Source organism: Phocoena phocoena, chromosome 7 (genome assembly GCF_963924675.1).
Source record: "Phocoena phocoena chromosome 7, mPhoPho1.1, whole genome shotgun sequence".
NCBI lineage: Eukaryota > Metazoa > Chordata > Mammalia > Artiodactyla > Phocoenidae > Phocoena > Phocoena phocoena.
Window position 1 is genome coordinate 93,021,166 of NC_089225.1, and position 24,204 is coordinate 93,045,369.

At 39.7% G+C, this 24,204-nt stretch overlaps 1 protein-coding gene across 1 annotated transcript in view; it reads right to left on the bottom strand.

Moving 5' to 3' along the window:
* Positions 1–24,204, bottom strand: part of ABCA12 (ATP binding cassette subfamily A member 12) — a 177,866-nt gene that overhangs the window by 35,640 nt on the left and 118,022 nt on the right. Inside the window, exons 25-34 of the mRNA XM_065880034.1 lie at positions 12,968–13,297; positions 11,789–11,858; positions 11,566–11,700; positions 10,560–10,706; positions 9,462–9,648; positions 7,444–7,662; positions 5,770–5,966; positions 4,829–4,989; positions 3,186–3,422; positions 1,358–1,508 (exon numbers count right to left, since the gene is read on the bottom strand). Coding sequence (XP_065736106.1) covers positions 1,358–1,508; positions 3,186–3,422; positions 4,829–4,989; positions 5,770–5,966; positions 7,444–7,662; positions 9,462–9,648; positions 10,560–10,706; positions 11,566–11,700; positions 11,789–11,858; positions 12,968–13,297 — 1,834 coding nt within the window. The remainder of the gene's footprint in view (positions 1–1,357; positions 1,509–3,185; positions 3,423–4,828; positions 4,990–5,769; positions 5,967–7,443; positions 7,663–9,461; positions 9,649–10,559; positions 10,707–11,565; positions 11,701–11,788; positions 11,859–12,967; positions 13,298–24,204) is intronic.

Below are 24,204 nucleotides of genomic sequence, written 5' to 3' on the forward strand. Positions count from 1 at the left end.
TGCTCCATCACAAATTATGCAGCACAAAAATCATGATCTTCATTTAGCTGATAAGGAAAAATACAAAGCTGCTTAATTTAAAATGAATTCCAATTAAATAGAGTGAACAAGTTTAAATGCAAACTCATATCTCTGCAAAGGGGAACTGCAGAAGGAGCTGAATATTTTAAGTTAATTAGTATGCTTTTCTGCTTCTTGAGAAATTACATGTCGATGACTTACAGGTGTATCAAATGGAGCAAATGTGCTTTCTAAATGATAATGTCAATGAGGGGAACATTCTGACTGAAGAATAGTTTCAAATTATGAGACAAATACATAACATTTACTTCCTGAAGCAGATGACCACTCTCTAATCAAAGTCTTCCATTCCATAGTCTCGACAATTATATTCCCAAAAGATGATACCAGAGGAACCTAGCAGAGGACAAATGAGACTCCCAAGTTCCAGAATTACACAAACATGAGAGATTATCTTTTCTGAGTTTTAGAGCCAAGCAAATGTTTAATCAAAAGTTCTATTCCTAGAGATTTTTCCCAATTTAAGCAAACTGTTGAAATGACTACTCCATCGTTTATACATGATTTTACTATATGCTTCCTTAAGTAAATAGTGTTTCCAAAGGCATAAATTAACTGTCAGAAAGATAATAAGACAGGATGAAAGTTATTTTCAAAAGAGCCCAATCCCTCAAGTCATGTCAAGAAACATGATTTTCCAAACATATCTTATGTGAAGAACTGTGGGGAAACCTATTATTATAGATTCTTAACCATCAAGTCCAACTTCACCAATTCAGAGACCCACTCCCAAAAGCATCTTCTCAGAGCCTGAATTTTCTCAGCATATGAATCACTCAGAGGTGGGGGAAGGAAGGTTAGACATGTTTTCCAATGAGGTCCCATAAAGAGGGATGACTCTTTCTTACAAAAAAACTTTTTTCGACTATGACCACCACTTGAACATGTGTAACAGCAATGAGTGAGCTACCTTACAAGGTAACTTGGCTCACTGTTGGACACCACCAATTACGAGAAGGATTTTAACTCGTTGAACACAGCTCTGGGGTTGCAGTAAGTCACATCCTGAAAACGACTTCTGGTGGCTGGAAGAAAAACTAATCACCACCCTAACAAGGAAGTTCTTTCACATTCTTCAAAATGTTTATGAAACAGAGAATTCAATTTGGCTTAATAAATATTTTGTATATAAAAAAGAAAGCTTATATTTCTTTAGTATTTTTAAATTTAGAAAGAAAATTTAAAGTCGAATTAAAAAAAAAATCTGTCCTGCGATTTTTCTCCCTTAGGTCATTTATTGGAATTAAGCAAAATGTGCACATTAGATTTATTATACCATCTCTGTCTGTGAAATTGCTGCTGCTCACAGATAAATCATCATGAGTTGAGATGCCACTGGTACTGGAATTTCCAATTTTCTTTTGTGTTAAGTGCTCAAGACTCATATTATTATTTTTCTGTGACCCTTTAGTCAAGTTCAGAAAGACCTAGAAAGAGAAGCCAGAACACTTCATTAGTGTAAAACATGCATGTGTTTTCTAGTTTCTTTTTTTTTTTTTAACATCTTTATTGGAGTCTAATTCCTTTACAATGGTGTGTTAGTTTCTGCTTTATAACAAAGTGAATCAGTTATACATATACATATATCCCCATGTCTCTTCCCTCTTGCGTCTCCCTCCCACCATCTCTATCCCAACCCTCTAGGTGGTCACAAAGCACCGAGCTGATCTCCCTGTGTGCTATGTGGCTGCTTCCCACTAGCTATCTATTTTACATTTGGTAGTGTATATATATGTACATGCCACTCTCTCTTTGTCCCAGCTTACCCTTCCCCTCCCCCGTGTCGTCAAGTCCATTCTCTACGTCTGCGTCTTTATTCCTGTCCTGTCCCTAGGTTCTTCATGACCATTTATTTTTTTTCTTTTAAGATTCCATATATATGTGTTAGCATACGGTATTTGTTTTTCTCTTTCTGACTTACTTCACTCTGTATGACAGACTCTAGGTCCATCCACCTCACTACAAATAACTCAATTTTGTTTCTTCTTATGGCTGAGTAATATTCCATTGTATGTATGTGCCACATCTTCTTTACTCATTCATCTGTTGATGGACATTTAGGTTGCTTCCATGTCCTGCCTATTGTAAACAGAGCTGCAATGAACATTGCGGTACATGACTCTTTTTGAATTATGGTTTTCTCAGGGTATATGCCCAGTAGTGGGATTGCTGGGTCGTATGGTAGTTCTATTTTTAGTTTTTTAAGAAACCTCCATACTGTTCTCCATAGTGGCTGTATCAATTTACATTCCCACCAACAGTGCAAGAGGGTTCCCTTTTCTCTACATCCTCTCCAGCATTCACTGTTTGTAGATTTTTTTGATGGTGGCCTGTTTTCTAGTTTCTAAGCTCAATTTCAATTTAAAATTTTTACCATATTTATTGAGACAAATAAGTACGACTTTACGTGAACATTTTTGAGAGGGACTTTAAGTGAACATATTTGTATGTGAAAGATATGTGTTCTCTCAGTGAAGCAACATGTTTGTTCTCAGAAGTCAGTCTTACATAACAATGGTATTGAGATAATTTTAAGATTTTGATTTTGTAAAATGTTTTTTTTTAATTTTTTGTAATCAAAAGCATCTTTATTTTTGGTTCCCTTCTTGAAATGTTTATTTATTTATTTATGTTTTAAAATTTATTTATTGATTTTTGGTTGCATTGGGTCTTCGTTGCTGCATGTGGCTTTCTCTAGTTGCGGGGAGTGAGGGCTACTCTTGGTTGCGGTGCACAGGCTTCTCATTGTGGTGGCTTCTCTTGTTGTGGAGCACGGGCTCTAGGCGCGTGGGCTTCAGTAGTTGTGGCCTGTGGGCTCTAGAGCACAGGCTCAGTAGTTGTGGCTCGCGGGCTCTAGAGCGTAGGCTCAGTAGTTGTGGTGCACGGGCTTAGTTGCTCTGTGGCATGTGGGACCTTCCCGGACCAGGGCTCAAACCTGTGTCCCCTGCATTGGCAGGCAGATTCTTAACCACTGCACCACCAGGGAAGCCCTGAAATGTTTACTTTTAAATATTTCTTTTCTTTCTAAAAAGAACTGTTCACATTTATTCTAAAGAAACAGCAAGTTAACCAGTTTTAAGCAAAAAGGAAATGTCCAGGTGTACCTCTTCCATGGTGGTATCTGAAATGCCATAGCACCCGATGTTGAGGTCACTCAGGCCATTGTCCAGTGCTCTCAGGAGTGAAAGATAGGCCCCTGAGACGTTGGTGCTAAATGGAGGAAGCACATAGACAAGCTCTCCCCCGATGTCCTCCTTGAGGTAAGCTTCAGGGAGATGTGATTGGATCACTGCTGTCACAGCTGTTGTGTCACATACTGTACTTGCATTTACATTTGGACTCTAGAGACGAAAAGAGAAGTTAAAAACTCCCTTGTCGTTACGCTGTAGTCCCCAAGGGCCCCCATCAGAGGGTGGCAAGTTCTTTTAGGCCAGTTCAGACCTATGCCAGATAACACATCACTCCTCTTGTGGCTTCCTGTCCCACTTGGGATCCCTATACTTGCCTATAAGTCACTTTCTACTGGCTCCCCTCTCCCACCTCACCCTGTCCCTTCTCCAACCTCCTTTCCCACCATCCTCTTTTCCCTCTTATGTATGTACCCCACCCTAGTGACAACAGACTCCTTCTGTCGTCCGATGCTTCAGGCTCAGGCATGCTTCCTCCTCAGGGCCTTTGCAATTGTTCCTTTGCCCCAGATAGTGACATGGCTCACTCGCTGCCTGGCCTCAACTCTTGGCTCAACTGTCACCTTCTCAGAGACCCCTTCTCTTACTACCCTACTTAAAATGGCACCACCCAGCATTCCCCATGCCCCTTCCTCTGCTTTATTCTACCCATAGCATTTATCACCTGCTAATATTCTAAATAATATATTTATCAATTTTACCACCTGAATTCCCCACACTCCATCAGAACATAAACTCCATGAGGGCAGAGATCTTAATATCATCAGTTCACTGCTGTATCCCCAGCGCCTAGAACAGTGTCTTGGGCACATATTAAGACATTGTATGCACCTGATACATAAGTTTTTGAATGAATTAATGAATATAACAAGGAACTACTCTTTTATATTTTGGAAGTCACATCCGGATGATCAGATATAAAATAAATGATAGTGGTCAAAACCTTTCTAACAGCATACACATCTGGCACAGTATTGATACCTATGCTATTTTAGGTGGTACAGGGAGCCCTAGTAAGCACTTTTGTTCTTCCAAGATGTGAAAGCACCACTGGTCTGTCTGAATTAATCTCCACATTGCCATTCAAGGAATACTGATCAGAAAGTGAATACATGACTGCATATTCTCTTCATTTGCTTTTTATAGAGCAGAAAATCTAATTTTTAGCCTTATAGGCTGAAATGCTAGGGAAACTAACAGGCTGATCCTCCATCAGTAGCCTTAGTACAGAACTTTCTTTCATCTAGCACATTGGTTCTCAGTGTGCAATCCCAGACCAGTAGCAGCAGCATCACATGGGCTGATGTGGACCTTGGCAGAAATGCAGTAAATTCTGAAGCCTCATACCAGATCTACCAAATCAGAGACTCTTGGGGGTGGAGCCAGAAATTTGGGTTTAACAAAAGACCTTCAGTGGTTCTGATACTCGCTCAGTTTGAGAAAACATGAACCTAACGGATTAACTTTAGCAATGAGTAAAGTTGGACAGATTCTGCTTCTGTTTCATACAAAACTTAATTTACGGTCCCATAATGAGGTATGTTTTCTCTCCTACAAACCTTTTTCTTGGTGAGTGTGAGGTGATACCCGTCCCCAAAGGCTTCCTTGAGATAAAATGGTGACCCGCAGCAGCGCAGTCCCCCCTCCTCCAGGAAGGCGATGCGGTCACTCAGCACTTCAGCCTCGTCCAAGTGGTGTGTCGACAGAATGATTGTTCTGGCTTGAAAATACAGAGGAGAACAACCAAGAATGAAAAGTGAAGCTGCAGTTCCCAGGATGTACTGAGTTAGCACAAGTAAATCCTGTGATTTATGAGGAGGAGAGTCACGTTTCATGGGCTAACTGAAAAACTGATCAGAATGAGCTTTCAAACTGAGAAATGCGGACGGGGTATTCCTAAATGTTTTTCTTATAAATTGGCAGCAAATACACAGCGCTTATGCTGTAAGGCTGAGTGTCCACACTCTGCAGGGGGGGAAACTCTTCCTAATCCCTTAGTCTGTCCCCTTGGCTTCACTTCCATTCTCTCTCTTTCTTTCTGTCTCTCTCTCTCTCTCCCCCCTCCCTTCACTATGAAAAAGCAGTAATTTTAAAGACTTTTTGAATATTCTTCTCTGATTAAGCCACTCTACTCTGATTGCTCCTTTGCTTCACATCCTGTTAGCACTTATTTAGTCTGTTTTCAGTTTATTTTCATTTGTGTATGTTTGGTATCTCTAATTAGATTCTAAGCTCCTCTAGGCAGAATTTGGAACTTCTATTGGATTTGCATGCTCTCAAAAGGGCCAGTTAAGTGCTCAATTCACAGTGGGCACTACATAGATATTAACTAATTGATCCAGGAATTTAGCTGGGAGAAGAGAGGACCTCACAAAAGGAAGAGCACACCTTAGATCTTTAATGGAGATTATAAACAGAAAAGGCTTTAACTTCTTTGCGTGCATCCCAGAGGGCAAAATTATGACTGTTGCTTGGTGAAGTTATAAGAAGATACTCATACCAGTTTTGTTCTTGGATATAACATCCCATATACTTCGGCGAGAGCATGGGTCAACTCCCGTGGATGGTTCATCTAAAATTACCACCCTTGATCCTCCAATAAGAGCTATGGATATGGATAACTTCCTCTTCATTCCTCCTGACAATGTTCCAACTCTCTTATGACGATGGCTATATAGTCCAGTATCTTTTAAAGTCCTTAAAAAATGATATATAGTGGTTATTTTTTTACAGACAGAAAATGTGAACAATGGAAAAATACAAAAAGCACCTTAAATGAGAGGTATTCACTAAGCAACTATTATGTGCTCAGCAAGGTAAACTATTGAAGATTCATGATACAGTTTTCTGTTACTTATCATCTAGCTGGCGGTATAAAACTAATATTCAGAAAACAACATAAGGAATACATGGCTCATTATTTTATTCATTCGTTTGACAAATATTTATAGAGTACCTGCCTGTTTTCTGCCAGACTGTGTTTTAGGTGCTGTGGAAAAGCACTAGCCGATAACGTTCCTAACCCATTAGGAGATTATGTTCTAGTATGTGTGTATATCAGGAGGAATGCTGGGGAAATTCAGTAGATAAACATATTCCCAAGTAAGTTTATAATATGCTATTTCATGATAAGTGTGATTAAAAAAAAATACAGGGTATATGAGTTGAGTGCCTGGGATATGCTATTTTAGGCATCTATTCTACACATGGTGGTCCCCTCAGAGAAGCTGACATTTGAGCAGAGACCAGTAAGGTGGAGGAGTAAGTCAAAGGGCTGTCTGGGGAAGGCTGCTCTAAGTAGAGGGTACATGGGAAACCCTGAGGCTGGAGCAGGCCTAGCATAACTAAGTGTGCACCTGGGTGAGCGTGCCTAGAGCAGAGTGAATGGGGAAAAAGCAGAAGGAAATAAAATCGAAAGGATTGGAAGCAGGTCAGGAAGTGCCTCATAGGCCTTGGTAAGAACATTCCTGAGTTTCACAGAGTGTGGTGAGAAGCCATAAGAGGATTTTGACAAGGAGTGACCTGGTCTGATCTGCAGTTTAAAAAGGTCACCTTGTCTGCTCTTTGCATAGACTGTACAAGGGAAAGTAGAAGCCGGGAGTCCAGTTAAGACCAGTGTGGTAGGGACTTCCCTAGTGGTCCAGTGGTAAAGAATCCACCTTCCAATGCAGGGGATGCAGGTTCGATCCCTGGTCGGGGAACTAAGGTCTCACATGCCGCAGGGCAACAAAGCTCATGTGCCACAACTACTGAGCTTGCGTGCCACAACGAGAGAGGCTGCATGCCGCAAACTACAGAGCCCACATGCCCGGAAGCCCACGTGCCACAACTAGAGAGAGAAAACCTACACGCCACAACTAGAGAGAAGCCCGTGCGCCACAACTAAGACCCGAGGCAGCCAAGAAAAAAAAAAAAGACCAGTATGGTATCCTCGGAGATTAGAAACAGAGGATTGGGGGTAATATGGGAGTCAGAGATGAAGACAGTTAAACAATTCCAGTATAATAACTGGCCAGTGAGGATAATGCCCTTAAATGTATACGATACTAGAAAAGTAGAAAAACTAAAAACACTTGTTTCCTGAGAAACTGTCTCCTACTGGTATTATTACTACAGCTTGACGTCTTTTTGAGAGGAGTTACCCACGCATGTTCTCATTGCTGTCATATCTGACCTTTTTACTTCCTCGTGCAGCTGCTTTTTAGTCCAGTGAGGAGCTTTGATGGAGCCGTATAAGAGGAGGTGCTCCTTGGTAGTGAGGTAACTGAACAGGACATCATGTTGCATGCAGACCCCCAGGTTCTTCCTCACGGTGTGGAGATCTGTTTTGATATCTTTTCCGTAAACCAAGATGGTACCTGCTGAGGCCTCAAACAGCCCAGTCAACAGGGAGCTGGGAATGAAGAAACCGTAAATTAGGTGTGAACCAAAACTCTGAGTTAGATTTTAGGACTAAATGTATCTCAGTTGTTAGCAAAACATGTTACAGTGTATCTTCCCAGGCCAGGTCAAGCTATGAAGTAAAATGGGATTAATTGGGAATAAAAATTAAAATTACTTTTACGCCTCCAATAATTTAGAGTGTGACAGAAACACTATGTGATGACGATGATGATAGTGGTGGGGTGATGGTGGTAGCAATGACAGAAATGGTTGCGCTTTTTAACTGCAAATGCACTCCCTCCTTGAGCAAACTCCTGCACTTGCCTGGCATCAGGTAGTACCCATATGCAATTAAGCCTCAAATTTCTGTTTTCCACATGAACTTTGGTCATCTTAAGTCCCTTACTCTACCCTGTGACGAGAATATTCTCACCTACAAACTCCTCATATTTCAGATGGTCAGTAAACTGGGGAGTTATTTAATATCCATCTTCTCCACTAAAATGTAAGCTCCATGAGGTCAGGGAAAGGACTTGCTATCTCACCACCCTCAGTACCTAACTAGTGTCTTGCACGTAATAGATCTTAAATGACTATTGCGGATTAAATAGGGAATCAACATAATATGTAATTCTTCCCATAAATACACATTAAAATCAAATAACATATTTCTTTATATATTCTTTATATTCAGAAAACTGAAATGGGGACTTTCTCAGCTAAAATTATAGCCTCTTCAAAATCCTTCTCCATCACTTTTCTTCACTGTCCTCTTGTTACCTGTTAGAAATCTGACATTTTAAGCATTGTATTCTTACTAGAAAGCCAACTCTGAATTGAAACAGGTCATATAAATGAGAGTAACTGCATGTTCACTCATTTCGTAACTTTCCTTTGTCTCCTTTTATTTACTAAAGATTAATTTGTATATGTTCTGGCAGTCACTGAGCTTACTCACGATGATAGCAAATAGCATATCCAACAACAGACACTTGTTCTCAAACAAGGCCTAAAGCACCAACAGCATCTTAGAGTTGACTCCAAGCTAAGCCTAGTAGAGCACTGGAGGTGAGCCACAGAAAAAAATTAAACAGAATGTCACTTTAAAAACATTTGAATCTTCTCCATTAGGATACAGGAAAATGCTAGTTAACTGAAGAGAGAGAAAGAACAGCCCATGTACCACTTGTGGACTTTCTGATCTATATCTGATAGCTGGTGATTCTTTTCTTTCTTCATGAATCAAGGTAAGGGTTCTCTGTAATAGAGTGGCTGGGGCTGAGTGTGTTTATACCAAGGTTTGTGAACCCAAACTGGTACATGGGCCAGCATAAAAATGCAAAGAAATGAAATAGACTGAATGTATGAAGCAGTAAAGATTGGTGGGGACCAGGGATGAACCAGAAAGTAGACGGCCCCTTTGAGAACAGTCACTAACAAGCCCCAAACAATTGTCTCTACCTAAGCCTGCAGATCCAATGTTGCCAGAACTTCCTATTATCTAAGAGATAGCAGGAATATTTATATTTATTGGAGAACTCTCCCATTTTTAAATGCTGGCACTGAAATTAAAAATTTTAAGAAGTACCAGTGTGCCAATATTAGGTAGAGCAAATAAACCTATCTGGTGGTTCTGATCTGGACTTTGAGCTCACAATTTGGACCTTTGACTTGGACTCCATTTTCCAGGAAACAACTTGAGCTATCTTAATCCATCGGGGAGTTGTAACAACTTTATATTTATGAAAGAAATGAAGAAATATTAAGTAATATGCTTCTATGACACCTAAGTGTTGAAAAGTAACATACATGGTAGTAGTTTTCCCAGCGCCATTGGGCCCCAGCAATGAAGTAATATGTCCTTCATAAAAGTTCAGACTGAGGTTAGCAACAGCAATTTTTGAGCCATAGTTCTTTGTGACCCCATGCAGGGCAACCCCAACTGTGAGATCTTTAGGTTCAGACTCAGTGTTGGAGGGAAACATGTATTCAGGACCTGGAAAGAAATTAAGAAAAGAGTTGTAAGCTCACAAGGAAGATAAATGAAGCTAGAGTTAGACTTTTCATTAATTAAAAATTGAAGACTATAAAAACACAAGCCTCAAAGTAAAAAATAATTCCAGGAATAAATGATCTACTATAGTCTTCAGCCTTCTCACTTGTTTCAAAAATGAATGAGAGTGTGGAACCACACTCTAAGGTTTATATTGCCCTTCTCTGTCAGAATAAGTAGTCTCAGAATATAGTATCATAATAATGAATTCTCCTTTATTCCACAGATCTCAAATACTCAAAACACAATTTTAAGGCTTGGTCCTCCAACTGGACAGGATGATATCTACTTACAGAATAAATGTCTACAGTGACAAGGCTCGCTCATATCTGTGGTTTATAGAATCGGTTCATTAATTACTCTCCACATTTCCTTCAGGCATCACAGAAGGACCACTTATATGGGTCATCCTTACTTTATGAAGCTGACACTGCTCACCCAATGTCAGTAAAACATGAGCCTTAAACTGTCTGTTCAGTGTTGCTGACGGGTTAGGCTAAATTATCCATACTTGTTACTTGGTTACTCCTTATGACTAGTGACAGACGGCTGAGGTGAGGGGTGCAGACTGGCGCCAAGGAACAAAGTTTTTCTCTGTGTGAATCTAACTGGAACACAAAAGGATCTGCAATCTTGGCCTAATTAGCACCATATGCTAACCAACTGGGCTAATGAGCTCAGAAAAAGCCACAATTTAATCTCTCTAAGAGTCCCAACACATATGTGTAGACATATTCATCCATGACTAAAAGGATAATTTTGCCACTTAGAAAAAGCTAATTAAAATCACTAGTCATGTAAATTTTATATCACTTCTCTCATAATAATGCATGTTGTTGACCTACTTGTCTTACTGGCAGATGGGATGGTGTTCTGCATCATGATATTAGTAAAGATAAGGCCATTGCTTTTCTCATGCTTCACTTCTGCGCATCCCAACCGCTCCTTCCAATAGGAAGGAAGGAATGGAAAATACCATGGAGCTGCCATACCATATGTACCTGTAAAAAAATGTATTAGGAAAAGTAATTATTAATTGATTGCTAACATTAAGCATCAGAAGCTAAATAACAGAGTACTTACTATACAGCGTTCAGGAAGTATTTTCTTGTGGTCTCAGTTTCCAAAGTAAAGTAAAAAAGATAGTCTTTTAAAAAATTCTTTCTTTTTTAAACAGCTTCATTGGGTATAGTTACATACCATAAAATTGAATCATTGTAAGTGTAGAGTGAGACGATTTTTAGTAAATAAAGTTGTGCAACCATAACCACAATCCAAAAATTCCAATAACTCCAAAACTTTCTCCCATGCCCTTTGCAGATAATCCCTACTTTCAACCCAAGTTACAGGCAATCACTGATCTGCTTTGTCTCTATATACCTCTCTTTTACAGAAATTTTATATAACTGGAATAGAAAAATAGCCTTTTATTCATTTATAGCATCAAAAACGTACAAATATAAATAAGACTTAGTGGAAAAACTCCTGATCATGTTGAAGTTTTAACCACTTGAGACCTAGGAGGGGAATCCCACCAGTCTTGTTCCATTAGAACTGGATAAGTTCTCCTTAGAATTAGGAGACTTGATATTTGCCTTATGATATCTTGTTCTCCCATTTGGAAAGACGGGATTCCATGTTCCTTAATTCACTCTATCCTTTAAAGGAACATCAGAGAAAAAATCTCAACAGTGCATTATCTCCTCCTGGAAAATTTTGTTTAGTTTTGGGATTTCAGTGTTTCTTTTTGGAGATGATATGTGGCAAAGAAAAATATTAGAAAATATATATTAGCAGATTTATAATAAATATAATTTATTACCATAAAAAAGCATGTATCTATAGGAAGCATGTTCGTACCTGGGAAAACGTTCCTGACATACCAAGCAATAAGGAAATAAATGAAAGCGTCGGCTAGGATTAGACAGCATAGCCAGCCAAACGAAGTGGTGTCATCCTGAACTGGGGAACTGTACATATTTTCCCACTGAAGACCTAAGAAGTGAACACATAGATTTATTCTTCTATGAGACATATTGCAGGTGTGAAAGATAAAATCCAGTCGTAAAGGAAGTGAACCTACCAATGTCCTGCTCCTCATATCGTGCAATGTACTGACTTGCATAGCTGAAAGCTGTTGGGGACAGCAGGCTCTGTGAAGAAAATCAATGGCGATGACAGTTCTCATAGATTTCACACATTTCGCCCAGAGGGATCTTAACGTACTTAAAACTTTGGGCACTTATACAGATAAAACTGACGTTAACTCTCTAAGCATATTTAAAAACACAGAGGTCCCTTACCAAGCACGCTACAACTCTGGAAGAATAGGAGAGGAAATAGCAGAAAACAAAAGCAGTAAAATTATAATTTGAAAAATATTTATCAAAAATCCAAAAAATATATATCTAAACTTATTAAATGTTGCTTAGCAATTTATAAAACCAGTAATAATAGGGTAATGCAATGTTAAGGCTAATATCAAATGCAATGTTAGGGGCCAGAAGATGTTTTTACTTCAGAGACTGACTTCAAGTGATCGAAGTTTTATGCACGAAAATATACTAAAATGTCAATTGACTACTAATAATGCAACAAATTAAAAATTTAGATGTTGTTTAAACTCAAGGTGGTCAATGTCAAATGAAAGTTATTTTTCTATTTCCATAAACAGCAAAGTTTTAATATGGCTCGCAGTCAATGATGAGCTTTACTTCTGCTTTCCAAATTTCAAAGTCGGTAAACTTAATGCTTTCGTTAAAATTCTTAAATTAATTTAGTACTTTAATTGAAAAAGCAGAAAAGAATTCAAAATTGATTATATGCTCTCAGCGTATTTGTCTTTATGCCTGTATGTTATATTATATGTCATAAAAACCATGAGAATTATTCATTTATGAGAATAATGCCAGCTATAGAGGCTCTAAGATATTTAAGGAATTGGGCCAAAGAGAAGTCAGAATTCTTGATGATCTTCAAAACTTGATGTACTACATTTTAACTGTTCTTTCTTCAGGTCTATCTTATAGTAGCATCACATATTATAGTTTTAGAAACCGTGGAGAAAAAGTTTTCTTTTCATAGTCTTACACTTGTATGGTAGACAATAACGTAACTGACTCTCATTAGGACAGTTACTTATATTTTGCAAACACTGAACTTTTACATTTAGATAAGTGTACTCTCAGTTGGAGAGCCAAAACCACCAAAAAAGGTCCACTCCTTTCACACCCTGGCCATTCAGTTGTGACAGCTGACTCACCATGAATACTTTTATTATACAGCTCAACTCATTCTCAATTGTAACCAGAACAATAAATGGAAAAAAGGCAATGATGTAGATGAGGCTTCCAATCAGAGCTGCAATGTTGGTGTTGTTGAAGAAGACACTGATAAGGTAGCTCATGGCAAGAACTGAGAAGCTATAGTCCGAAAAATACAGGAACAAAATGAACCCATTTGTTTTCGGAAGAATATTGCCAAACTTGAGTATAATGATGAGGATGATGATGGTAACCAGTAAAAATCCAACACTCTCTATAATCCAGGCAAAAAAGTGGCTGCAGGAGTTTACACCCATCATCTTCATGTACTGTAAAAAGGAAAAAGTGTTAGCTCCTTCTTAAGCCAATATACACTTAAATAACAATTATTCCTGTATCATTCCAAACTGTCCATGAGACTCTTCATACACATGGAACCAGGCATTTTAATGATTTATCTAAGTCTAGTATTTGTCCATGCTTGCTATGTGAAATTAATATGACCATTTATTCTAGCCTATCTTAGATTGTATATTCCCAGAGTGCCCCAATATAATGAATGCTTTGGATGGTGAGGTTTGTTTTGTTTATTGACAACTTCATTTTATAAATGGTATCTAAGTGATGTCTCCAGATTAAACTAGTTTAGAATAGATCATCAAAATTTACGGTATCCCCTGCAGAATTTTACAACATGAATTTGACATTTGTGCAGGCATGAATATTTCAAGCTGGTGAAAACCCATGGTTTACTTCAAATTCAATGTAGGGACTGAGGTAATAAAACTCCATAATATTTTTACTAAACATGAATGAACAACACAATCAGTATTCATATTCCCGAGATAAATAGAATAGACCTGGTTCCTAAGAATTTAAAACAAGCAAACTTTGAAGGGGGACTTTCTGCCTTTTGAGATAACATTCCCCTCCTTAAGATCCCCAACAGTCTAGGTCAGGTTTGTCATCTTTGTTTTCCAAAAAGATGCCCATGAACCCAAAATGAACTCATGTATCTCAGGTAATCTATACCTCTCTCGCTCTCAGTTGATATTCTTTAGTAACCCAGTGATATCCCTAGAGACCAAGGCATTCCACCAAGGTAGAAAAACAGACCAGCATGTTTGTGCATTAACTCAAAAGGATTCTGAAAGATCTGAAGTCCCTAGGACCTTGGGTGTCTTGAATTTGGTGACTTGAATTTGTACCTGGTTTCTAGTTTTAACAACTCTTAATGTTAAGCTTATGAATGTAAATTCCATTTAAAAAAAGAACAAAAGAAATGTTCCACTAACAGCTTTATAATCCAGTACTTTTTTTGTAAAATCAAGGATTTTCAATGCCCCCCACTTTAAACCTAACTTGTCCAGGAAAAAAAAAAAAAGGGAACGTGCCAAATCTTTTGCTCTACAAGCAAAATTGTGAATTTTACTTTTTGCCTTTGCAACTCATTACATTTTGATAACTCCGCTGCTCCAGTTGTTACCATGGAAACAGCTACCTGACTGGCAAGAGTCTAAGCTGTGGGCCTTAAGCTAATCACCACTGTGGAAATCCTGTGACTTTTCCTCTTAACTTTGCCCTTTTCCTCACCCTCTTCTCTCCTACTACTTCTCTCCTCCCAGACCCTGCCACCCTTTGAAGTAAAGACTCAGTCTATGTTTCCACAGGAATAAATGTGTGGGTCAAAGTAAAAAAAATCAGCATGGAGTGAAGATTCACTAGGGAAAGTTTTCTCCAATTGCTATGTATCTATCATTGAAAAGAAAACTACATTTTGGTGTGAAAAAGACCTCACAGCTCTTATTTTATCAATTCTTTCCCTGCACGCCACCCCATTTGAGAAATTACTGTGTCATGTTTGATGACTTCATTTCAGAGATATTCACCAGTTTTTTGGTGACTTTCTGGTTATTTGTATTTTGACGTTTTTACTGAGTGTAATGCCTATTTGAATATAATTAAATGGGGAGTTAACAGAACCCATAGAACTACCCCAAAGCTGATATTCACCACCTAATTTCATGTGACCTACACAAAAAATATTGCCCCCCGCCACAGCAATGTATGTCAGTAGGAGGCAAGTCACTATATTTTACAAGGTGGATATACAATATCAAGGACTCTATCAAGGACATGAAATACAGCTGACTTAAGGTATAAATATGTTTTCCTTCCCTGACAATGGATAGCTTCAGTATAAAACATTTATATATCTAGAAAATTCTACATTCATAGCCTTGTTAAAAAATAATTTAGCAAACCCAAAGACCAGGACTGAAGGTGTTGATCACCGTAATTTTGAAATTTTCAAGGCTCAAGATCAGATTTCTATTCCCAAGAGTTGGTAAAAGTTGGAGACTGATCATTGCTGTTTTTTTTTTTTTTTTTTTTTTGCGGTACGCGGGCCTCTCACTGTTGTGGCCTCTCCCCTTGCGGAGCAAGCACAGGCTCCGGACGCGCAGGCTCAGCGGCCATGGCTCACGGGCCCAGCCGCTCCGCGGCATGTGGGATCTTCCCGGACTGGGGCACGAACCCACATCCCCTGCATCGGCAGGCAGACTCTCAACCACTGCGCCACCAGGGAAGCCCCTGATCATTGCTTTTTATCAAAAAAGATCAGGTTAGGTGCTCCCCAAAGTGTTTACTACTTAACATTCTAGATCAAACTTCAGTGTTAAACTTCAGGATTTTATGCCATGAGAACAGCTGTTATTCATAAAGAGAAAAGGCAATGAGACTATGTAAGTCATCCATATATTATTCAGATTCACTGCCAACTTTGAGATAATCAACAAGACCAAACTTGCTAATGGAAGGTCACCCACAGAGAACGGCTGGCATTAGTGTCTCCTCAGGGTGACAGATTCAGGTGTTGGCTTTGTAATCAGAGTCACTTTTCTCAAGCCCCCCAAACCTGCTGAAGCAATTCATCAATATCTGATAACGTGTTACTCAGGAAAACCCCTCTGCACAGTGGTCAAAGTCTGTTCCAGTTCTTGGCAGAAAATAACGACAAGAAAGAGATTCTGTAAGATTGTGGATAAATGTGTCACATTCAAGAGAAGCTTATGCACAGGGATTGACATTAATGCTGTCAGGAAAACAAATCATAAATATACATATATTTACTTGACAGCAATGTCTTCATTCAATTCAACAAGAATGTCAAGAACTGGTTAATAAGAAATAATAACATTTTCTACCTCAAATTTTATATCCTATTATAGATATTTATGGTATTGTTTTTAGTTAGGATATAAAGGATATTGTGATCATTACTTGGAATATTCCAAATTCTCACTAGTAGGATGGATAGTGTGTACTGAGAAGATATAAAAAAGAATAAACTAGGCAGAAGGGAAGAGGCAGCATGACCAAAGGAGGGCCTCTGGGGTGTGGAGTTCTGGAGTTTGGAGGAAAACATGTCCCCTTTCTCACAGAGCTGAGGTTGAGGAACAGGTGCCTGGCTGCGCACAGTGAAAAAGAGAACCTGGGTGGGAAGGTCTCCATGCCACTTACTGTGAAAAAAGTAGAGGCATAAAGAGGCTAAATAATTAGTCAGAAATGAAACAGCCAGGAGACGTGCACGATGGCAGAAGAGTAAGACGCGGAGATCACCTTCCTCCCCACAAATACACCAGAAATACATCTACAGGTGGAACAGCTCCTACGGAACACCTACTGAACGCTGGCAGAAGATCTCAGACCTCCCAAAAGGCAAGAAACTCCCCACATACCTGGGTAGGGCAGAAGAAAAAATTAAAAACAGAGACAAAAGAATAGGGATGGGACCTGCATCTCTGGTAGTGAGCTGTGAAGGAGGAAAAGTTTCCACACACTAGGAAGCCCCTTCACTGGCAGAGACAAAGGTGGCGGGGGGGGGACGCTGCAGAGCCATGGAGGACCACACAGCAACAGGGGTGCAGAGGGCAAAGCGGAGAGATTCCCACACAGAGGATTGGTGCCGACCAGCACTCACCAGCCCGAGAGGCCTGTCTGCTCACCCGCCAAGGCAAACGGGGACTGGGAGCTGAGGCTCGGGCTTCAGAGGTCAGATCCCAGGGAGAGGACTGGGGTTGGCTGCCTGAGCACAGCCTGAAGGGGCTACTGCGCCACAGCTAGCTGGGAGGGAGTCCGGGAAAAAGTCTGGAACTGCCTAAGAGGCAAGAGACCATTGTTTCAGGGTGCACAAGGAGAGGGGATTCAGGGCACCGCCTAAATGAGCTCCAGAGACGGGCATGAGCCGCGGCTATCAGCGCAGACCCCAGAGACTGGCATGAGACGCTACGGCTGCTGTTGCAGCCACCAAGAAGCCTGTGTACAAGCACAGGTCACTATCCGCACCTCCCCTCCCAGGAGTGTGTGCAGCCCGCCACTGCCACAGTCTCGTGATCCAGGGACAACTTCCCCAGGAGAACACACGGTGCGCCTCAGGCTGTCGCAACGTTACACCGGCCTCGGCCACTGCAGGCTCACCCTGCACTCCATGCCCCTCCCTCCCCCCCGGCCTGAATGAGCCAGAGCCCCCTAATCAGCTGCTCCTTTAACAACGTCCTGTCTGGGTGGAAACAGACGCCCTCAGGCGACCTACCTGCACAGACGGGGCCAAATCCAAAGCTGAACCCAAGGAGCTGTGCGAACAAAGAAGAGAAAGGGAAATTTCTCCCAGCAGCCTCAGGAGCAGTCGATTAAATCTCCACAATCAACTTGATGTACCCTGCATCTGTGGAATACCTGAATAGAAAACGAATCAGCCCAAAACTGAGGTGGTGGACTTTGGGAGCAACGATATATATATTTATTTCCTTTTTCTCTTTTTGTGAGTGTGTATGTGTATGCTTCTGTGTGTGATGTTGTCTGCATAGCTTTCTTTTACCATTTGTCATAGGGTTCCGTTTGTCCATTGTTTTTTTTTTGTTTGCTTTTGCTTTTGTTTTTAGTATAGTTTTTAGCACTTGTTATCATTGGTGGAATTGTTTTTTGGTTTGGGTGCTTTCTTCTTCCTTTTTTTAAAATTACTTTTAAATTTATTTTTAATAATTATTTTATTTTACTTCTTTTCTTTCTTTCTTTTTTCCTCCCTTTTCTTCTGAGCCATGTGGCTGACAGGGTCTCGGTGCTCCAGCTGAGTGTCAGGCCTGAACCTCTGAGGTGGGAGAGCCGAGTTCAGGACATTTGTCCACCAGAGACCTCCCAGCTCCACGTAATATCAAATGGTGAAAGCTCTCCCAGAGATCTCCATCTCAATGCTAAGATGCAGTTCCACTCAACGACCAGCAAGCTACAGTGCTGGACACCCTATGACAAACAATTACCAAGACAGGAACACAGCCCCACCCATTAGCAGGGAGGCTGCCTAAAATTATAATAAGGTCACAGACACCCCAAAACACACTAACGGACGCAGACCTGCTCACCAGAAAGACAAGATCTAGCCTCATCCACCAGAACACAGAGTCCCCTCTACCAGGAAGCCTACACAACCCACTGAACAAACCTTAACCACTGGGGGCAGACACCAAAAACAACGGGAACTACGAACCTGCAGCCTGTGAAAAGGAGATCCCAAACACAGTAAGTTAAGTAAAATGAGAAGACAGAGAAACACACAGCAGATGAAGGAGCAAGATAAAAACCCACCACACTAAACAAATGAAGAGGAAATAGGCAGTCTACCTGAAAAAGAAATCAGAATAATGATAGTAAAGATGATCCAAAATCTTGGAAATAGAATGGAGAAAATACAAGAAACATTTAACAAGGACTTAGAAGAACTAAAGAGCAAACAAACAATGATGAACAACACAATAAATGAAATTGAAAATTCTCTAGAAGGAATCAATGCAGAATAACTGAGGCAGAAGAAAAGATAAGTGACCTGGAAGATAAAATAGCAGAAATAACTAGTGCAGAGCAGAATAAAGAAAAAGGAATGAAAAGAATTGAGGACAGTCTCAGAGACCTCTGGGACAACATTAAATGCACCAACATTCGAATTACAGGGGTCCCAGAAGAAGAAGAGAAAAAGAAAGGGACTGATAAAATACTTGAAGAGATTATAGTTGAAAACTCCCCTAATATGGGAAAGGAAAAAGTCAATCAAGTCCAGGAAGTGCAGAGAGTCCCATACAGTGTAAATCCAAGGAGAAACACGCCAAGACACATATTAATCAAACTATCAAAAGTTAAATACAGTGCTTCCCTGGTGGCGCAGTGGTTGAGAGTCCGCCTGCGGATGCAGGGGACACGGGTTCGTGCCCCGGTCCAGGAGGATCCCACATGCCGCAGAGCAGCTGGGCCTGTGAGCCATGGCTGCTGAGCCTGCACGTCTGGAGCCTGTGCTCCGCAACGGGAGAGGCCACAACAGTGAGAGGCCCGTGTACCACACACACAAAAAAAAGTTAAATACAAAAAAAAAATAATAAAAGCAGCAAGGGAAAAGTGACAAATAACATACAAGGGAATCCCGATAAGGTTAACAGCTGATCTTTCAGCAGAAGCTCTGCAAGCCAGGAGGGAGTGGCAGGACATATTGAAAGTGATAAAAGGGAAAAACCTACCACCAAGATTATTGTGCCCAGTAAGGATATCATTCAGATTCAACGGAGAAACTAAAACCTTTACAGACAAGCAAAAGCTAAGAGAATTCAGTACCACCAAACCACCTTTATAACAAATGCTAAAGGAACTTCTCTAGGCAGGATACACAAGAGAAGAAAAGGACCTACAACAACAAACCGAAAACAATTAAGAAAATAGTAATAGGAACATACATATTGATAATTACCTTAAATGTAAATGGATTAAATGCTCCAACCAAAAGACACAGACTGGATGAATGGATACAAAAACAAGACCCGTATATATGCTGTCTACAAGAGACTCACTTCAGACCTAGGGACTCATACAGACTGAAAGTGAGGTGATGGAAAAAGGTATTCCATGAAAATGGAAATCAAAAGAAAGCTGGAGTAGCAATTCTCATAGCAGACAAAATAGACTTTAAAACAAAGAGTATTACAAGAGACAAAGAAGGACACTACATAATGATCAAGGGATCAATCCAAGAAGAAGATATAACAATTGTAAATATTTATGCATCCAACATAGGAGCACCTCAATACATAAGGCAAATGCTAACAGCCATAAGAGGGGAAATCGGCAGTAACACAATAATAGTAGGGCACTTTAACACCCCACTTTCACCAATGGTCAGATCATCCAAAATGAAAATAAATAACGAAACACAAGCTTTAAATGATACATTAAAAAAGATGGAATTAATTGATATTTATGGGACATTCCAGCCAAAAACAACAGAATACACTTTATTTTCAAGTGCTCATGGAACATTCTCCAGGATAGATCATATCTTGGGTCACAAATTAAGCCTTGGTAAACTGAAGAAAACTGAAATCATATCAAGTATCTTTTCCAACCACAACGTTATGAGACTAGACATCAGTTACAAGAAATACTCTGTAAAAAGTACAAACACATGGAGGCGAAACAATACACTACTTAATAACCAAAAGATGACTGAAGAAATCAAAGTGGAAATCAAAAAATTTATAGAAACAAATGACAATGAACACACGATGACCCAAAACCTATGGGATGCAGCAAAAGCAGTTCTAAGAGGGAAGTTTATAGCAGTACAATTCTACATCAGGAAACAAGAAACATCTCCAAGAAACAACCTAACCTTACACTTAAAGCAATTAGAGAAAGAAGAACAAAAAACCCCCAAAGTTAGCAGAAGGAAAGAAATCATAAAGATCAGATCAGAAGTAAATGAAAAAGAAATGAAGGAAACAATAGCAAAGATCAATAAAACTAAAAGCTGGTTCTTTGAGAAGATAAACAAAATTGATAAACCTTTAGCCAGACTCATCAAGAAGGGAGAACACTCAAATCAACAGAATTAGAAATGAAAAAGGAGATGTAACAACTGGCACTGCAGAAATACAAAGGATCATGAGGGATTACTACAAGCAACTCTATGCCAATAAAATGGACAACCTGGAAGAAATGGACAAGTTCTTAGAAAAGCAGAACCTTCTGAGACTGAACCAGGAAGAAATAGAAAATATAAACATACCAATCACAAGCACTGAAATTGAGACTGTGATCAATAACCTTCCAACAAGCAAAGCCCAGGACCAGACGGCTTCACAGGCGAATTCTATCAAACATTTAGAGAAGAGCTAACACCTATCCTTCTCAAACTCTTCCAAAATATAGCAGAGGGAGGAGCACTCCCAAACTCATTCTACGAGGCCACCATCACCCTGATACCAAAACCAGGCAAAGACGTCACAAAGAAAGAAAACTACAGGCCAATATCACTGATGAACATTGATGCAAAAATCCTCAACAAAATACTAGCAACAGCACATTAAAAGGACCATACACCATGATCGAGTGGGGTTTATCCCAGGAATGCAAGGATTCTTCAATATACACAAATCAATCAATGTGATATACCATATTAACAAATGGAAGGAGAAAAACCATATGATCACCTCAATAGATGCAGAAAAAGCTTTTGACAAAATTCAACACCTATTTACGATAAAAACCCTCCAGAAAGTAGGCATAGAGAGAACTTACCTAAACATAATAAAGGCCATATATGACAAACCCACAGCCAACATCGTCCTCAATGGTGTAAAACTGAAACCGTTTCCAGTAAGATCAGGAACAAGACAAAGTTGCCCACTCTCACCACTATTATTGAACACAGTATTGGAAGTTTTAGCCACAGCAATCAGAGAAGAAACAGAAATAAAAGGAATCCAAATTGGAAAAGAAGTAGTAAAGCTGTCACTGTTTGAAGATGATATGATACTATACATAGAGAATCCTTAAGACACCACCAGAAAACTTCTAGAGCTAATCAATGAATTTGGTAAAGTAGCAGGATACAAAATTAATGCACATAAATCTCTGGCATTCCTATACACTAATGATGAAAAATCTGAAAGTGAAATCAAGAAAACACTCCCATTAACCAATGCAACAAAAAGAATAAAATATCTAGGAATAAACCTACCTGAGGAGACAAAAGACCTGTATGCAGAAAATTAAAAGACACTGATGAAAGAAATTAAAAATGACACAAACAGATGGAGAGATATACCATGTGTGTGGACTGGAAGAATCTACATTGTGAAAATGACTATACTATGCAAAGCAACCTACTGATTCAATGTAATCCCTGTCAAACTACCAATGGCATTTTTCACAGAACTAGAACAAAAAATGTCACAATTTGTATGGAAATACAAAAGACCCCATATAGCCCAAGCAATCTTGAGAAGGAAAAACAGAGCTGGAGGAATCAGGCTTCCTGACTTCAGACTATACTACAAAGTTACAGTCATCAAGACAGTATGGTACTGGCACAAAAACAGAAATATAGATCAATGGAACAGGATAGAAAGCCCAGAGATAAACCCATGCACATAGGTCACCTTATCTTTGATAAAGGAGGCAAGAATATACAATGTAGAAAAGACAGCCTCTTCAATAAGTGGTGCTGAAGAAACTGGACAGCTACATGTAAAGGAATGAAATTAGAGCACACCCTAACACCATACACAAAAATGAACTCAAAATGGATTAAAGACTTAAATGTAAGGCCAGAGACTATAAAACTCTTAGAGGAAAACATAGGCAGAACACTCCGTGACAGAAATCACAGCAAGATTCTTTTTGACCCACCTCCTAGAGAAATGGAAATAAAAACAAAAATAAACAAATGGGGCATAATGAACCTTAAAAGCTTTTGTACAGCAAAGGAAACCATAAACAAGACAAAAAGACAGCCCCCAGAATGGGAGAAAATATTTGCAAACGAAGCAACTGACAAAGGGTTAATCTCCAAAATTTACAAGCAGCTCATGCAGCTCAATATCAAAAAAACAAACAACCCAATCCCAAATGGCAGAAGACCTAAATAGACATTTCTCCAAAGAAGATATACAGATTGCCAACAAACACATGAAAGGATGCTCAACATCATTAATCATTAGAGAAATGCAAATCAAAACTACAATGAGGTATCACCTCACACCTGTCAGAATGGCCATAATCAAAAAATCTACAAACAATAAATGCTGGAGAGGGTGTGGAGAAAAGGGAACCCTCTTGCACTGTTGTTGGGAATGTAAATTGATACAGCCACTATGGAGAAAAGTATGGAGGTTCCTTAAAAAACTAAATATAGAACTACCATATGACACAGCAATTTCACGAATGGGCATATACCCTGAGAAAACCATAATTCAAAAAGAGTCATGTACTGCAATGTTCACTGCAGCTGTATTTACAATAGCCAGGATATGGAAGCAACCTACGTGTCCATCGAAAGATGAATGGATAAAGAAGATGTGGCATATATATACAATGGAATATTACTCAGCCATGGAAAGAAACGAAATTGAGTTATTTGTAGTGATGTGGATGGACCTAGGGTCTGTCATACAGAGTGAAGTAAGTCAGAAAGAGAAAAAGAAATACTGTATGCTAACACATATATATGGAATCTAAAAAAAATAAAAATGGTTATGAAGAACCTAGTGGCAGGACGAGAATAAAGACGCAGACGTAGAGAATGGACTTGAGGACATGGAGGGGGGGAAGGTTAAGCTGGGACGAAGTGAGAGAGTGGCATGGACTTATATATATTATCAAATGTAAAATAGATAGCTAGTGGGAAGCAGCTGCATCTCACAGGGAGATCAGCTCAGTGCTTTGTGACTACCTAGAGGGGTGGATAGGGATGGTGGGAGGGAGATGCAAGAGGTAGGGGATATGGGGATATATGTATACATACAGCTGATTCACTTTGTTATACAGCAGAAACTAACACAACATTGTAAAGTAATTATACACCAATAAAGATGCTAAATAAAAAAGAATAAATTAGCATTCAAAAAAAAAGAAGAGGGCTTCCCTGGTGGCGCAGTGGTTGAGAGTCCGACTGCCGATGCAGGGGACACGGGTCCATGCCCCGGTCCGCGAAGATTCCACATGTCGCAAAGTGGCTAGACCTGTGAGCCATGGCCGCTGAGCCTGCGCGTCCAGAGCCTGTGCTCCTCAACGGGAGAGGCCACAGCAGTGAGAGCCTCACATACCGCAAAAAAAGAAGACATAAAAAGTTGCCTCAAGTGAAGCATCACAGGACTACAGACTCTTACATAATTCTTGGTAATCTGTGTGCCGAGCA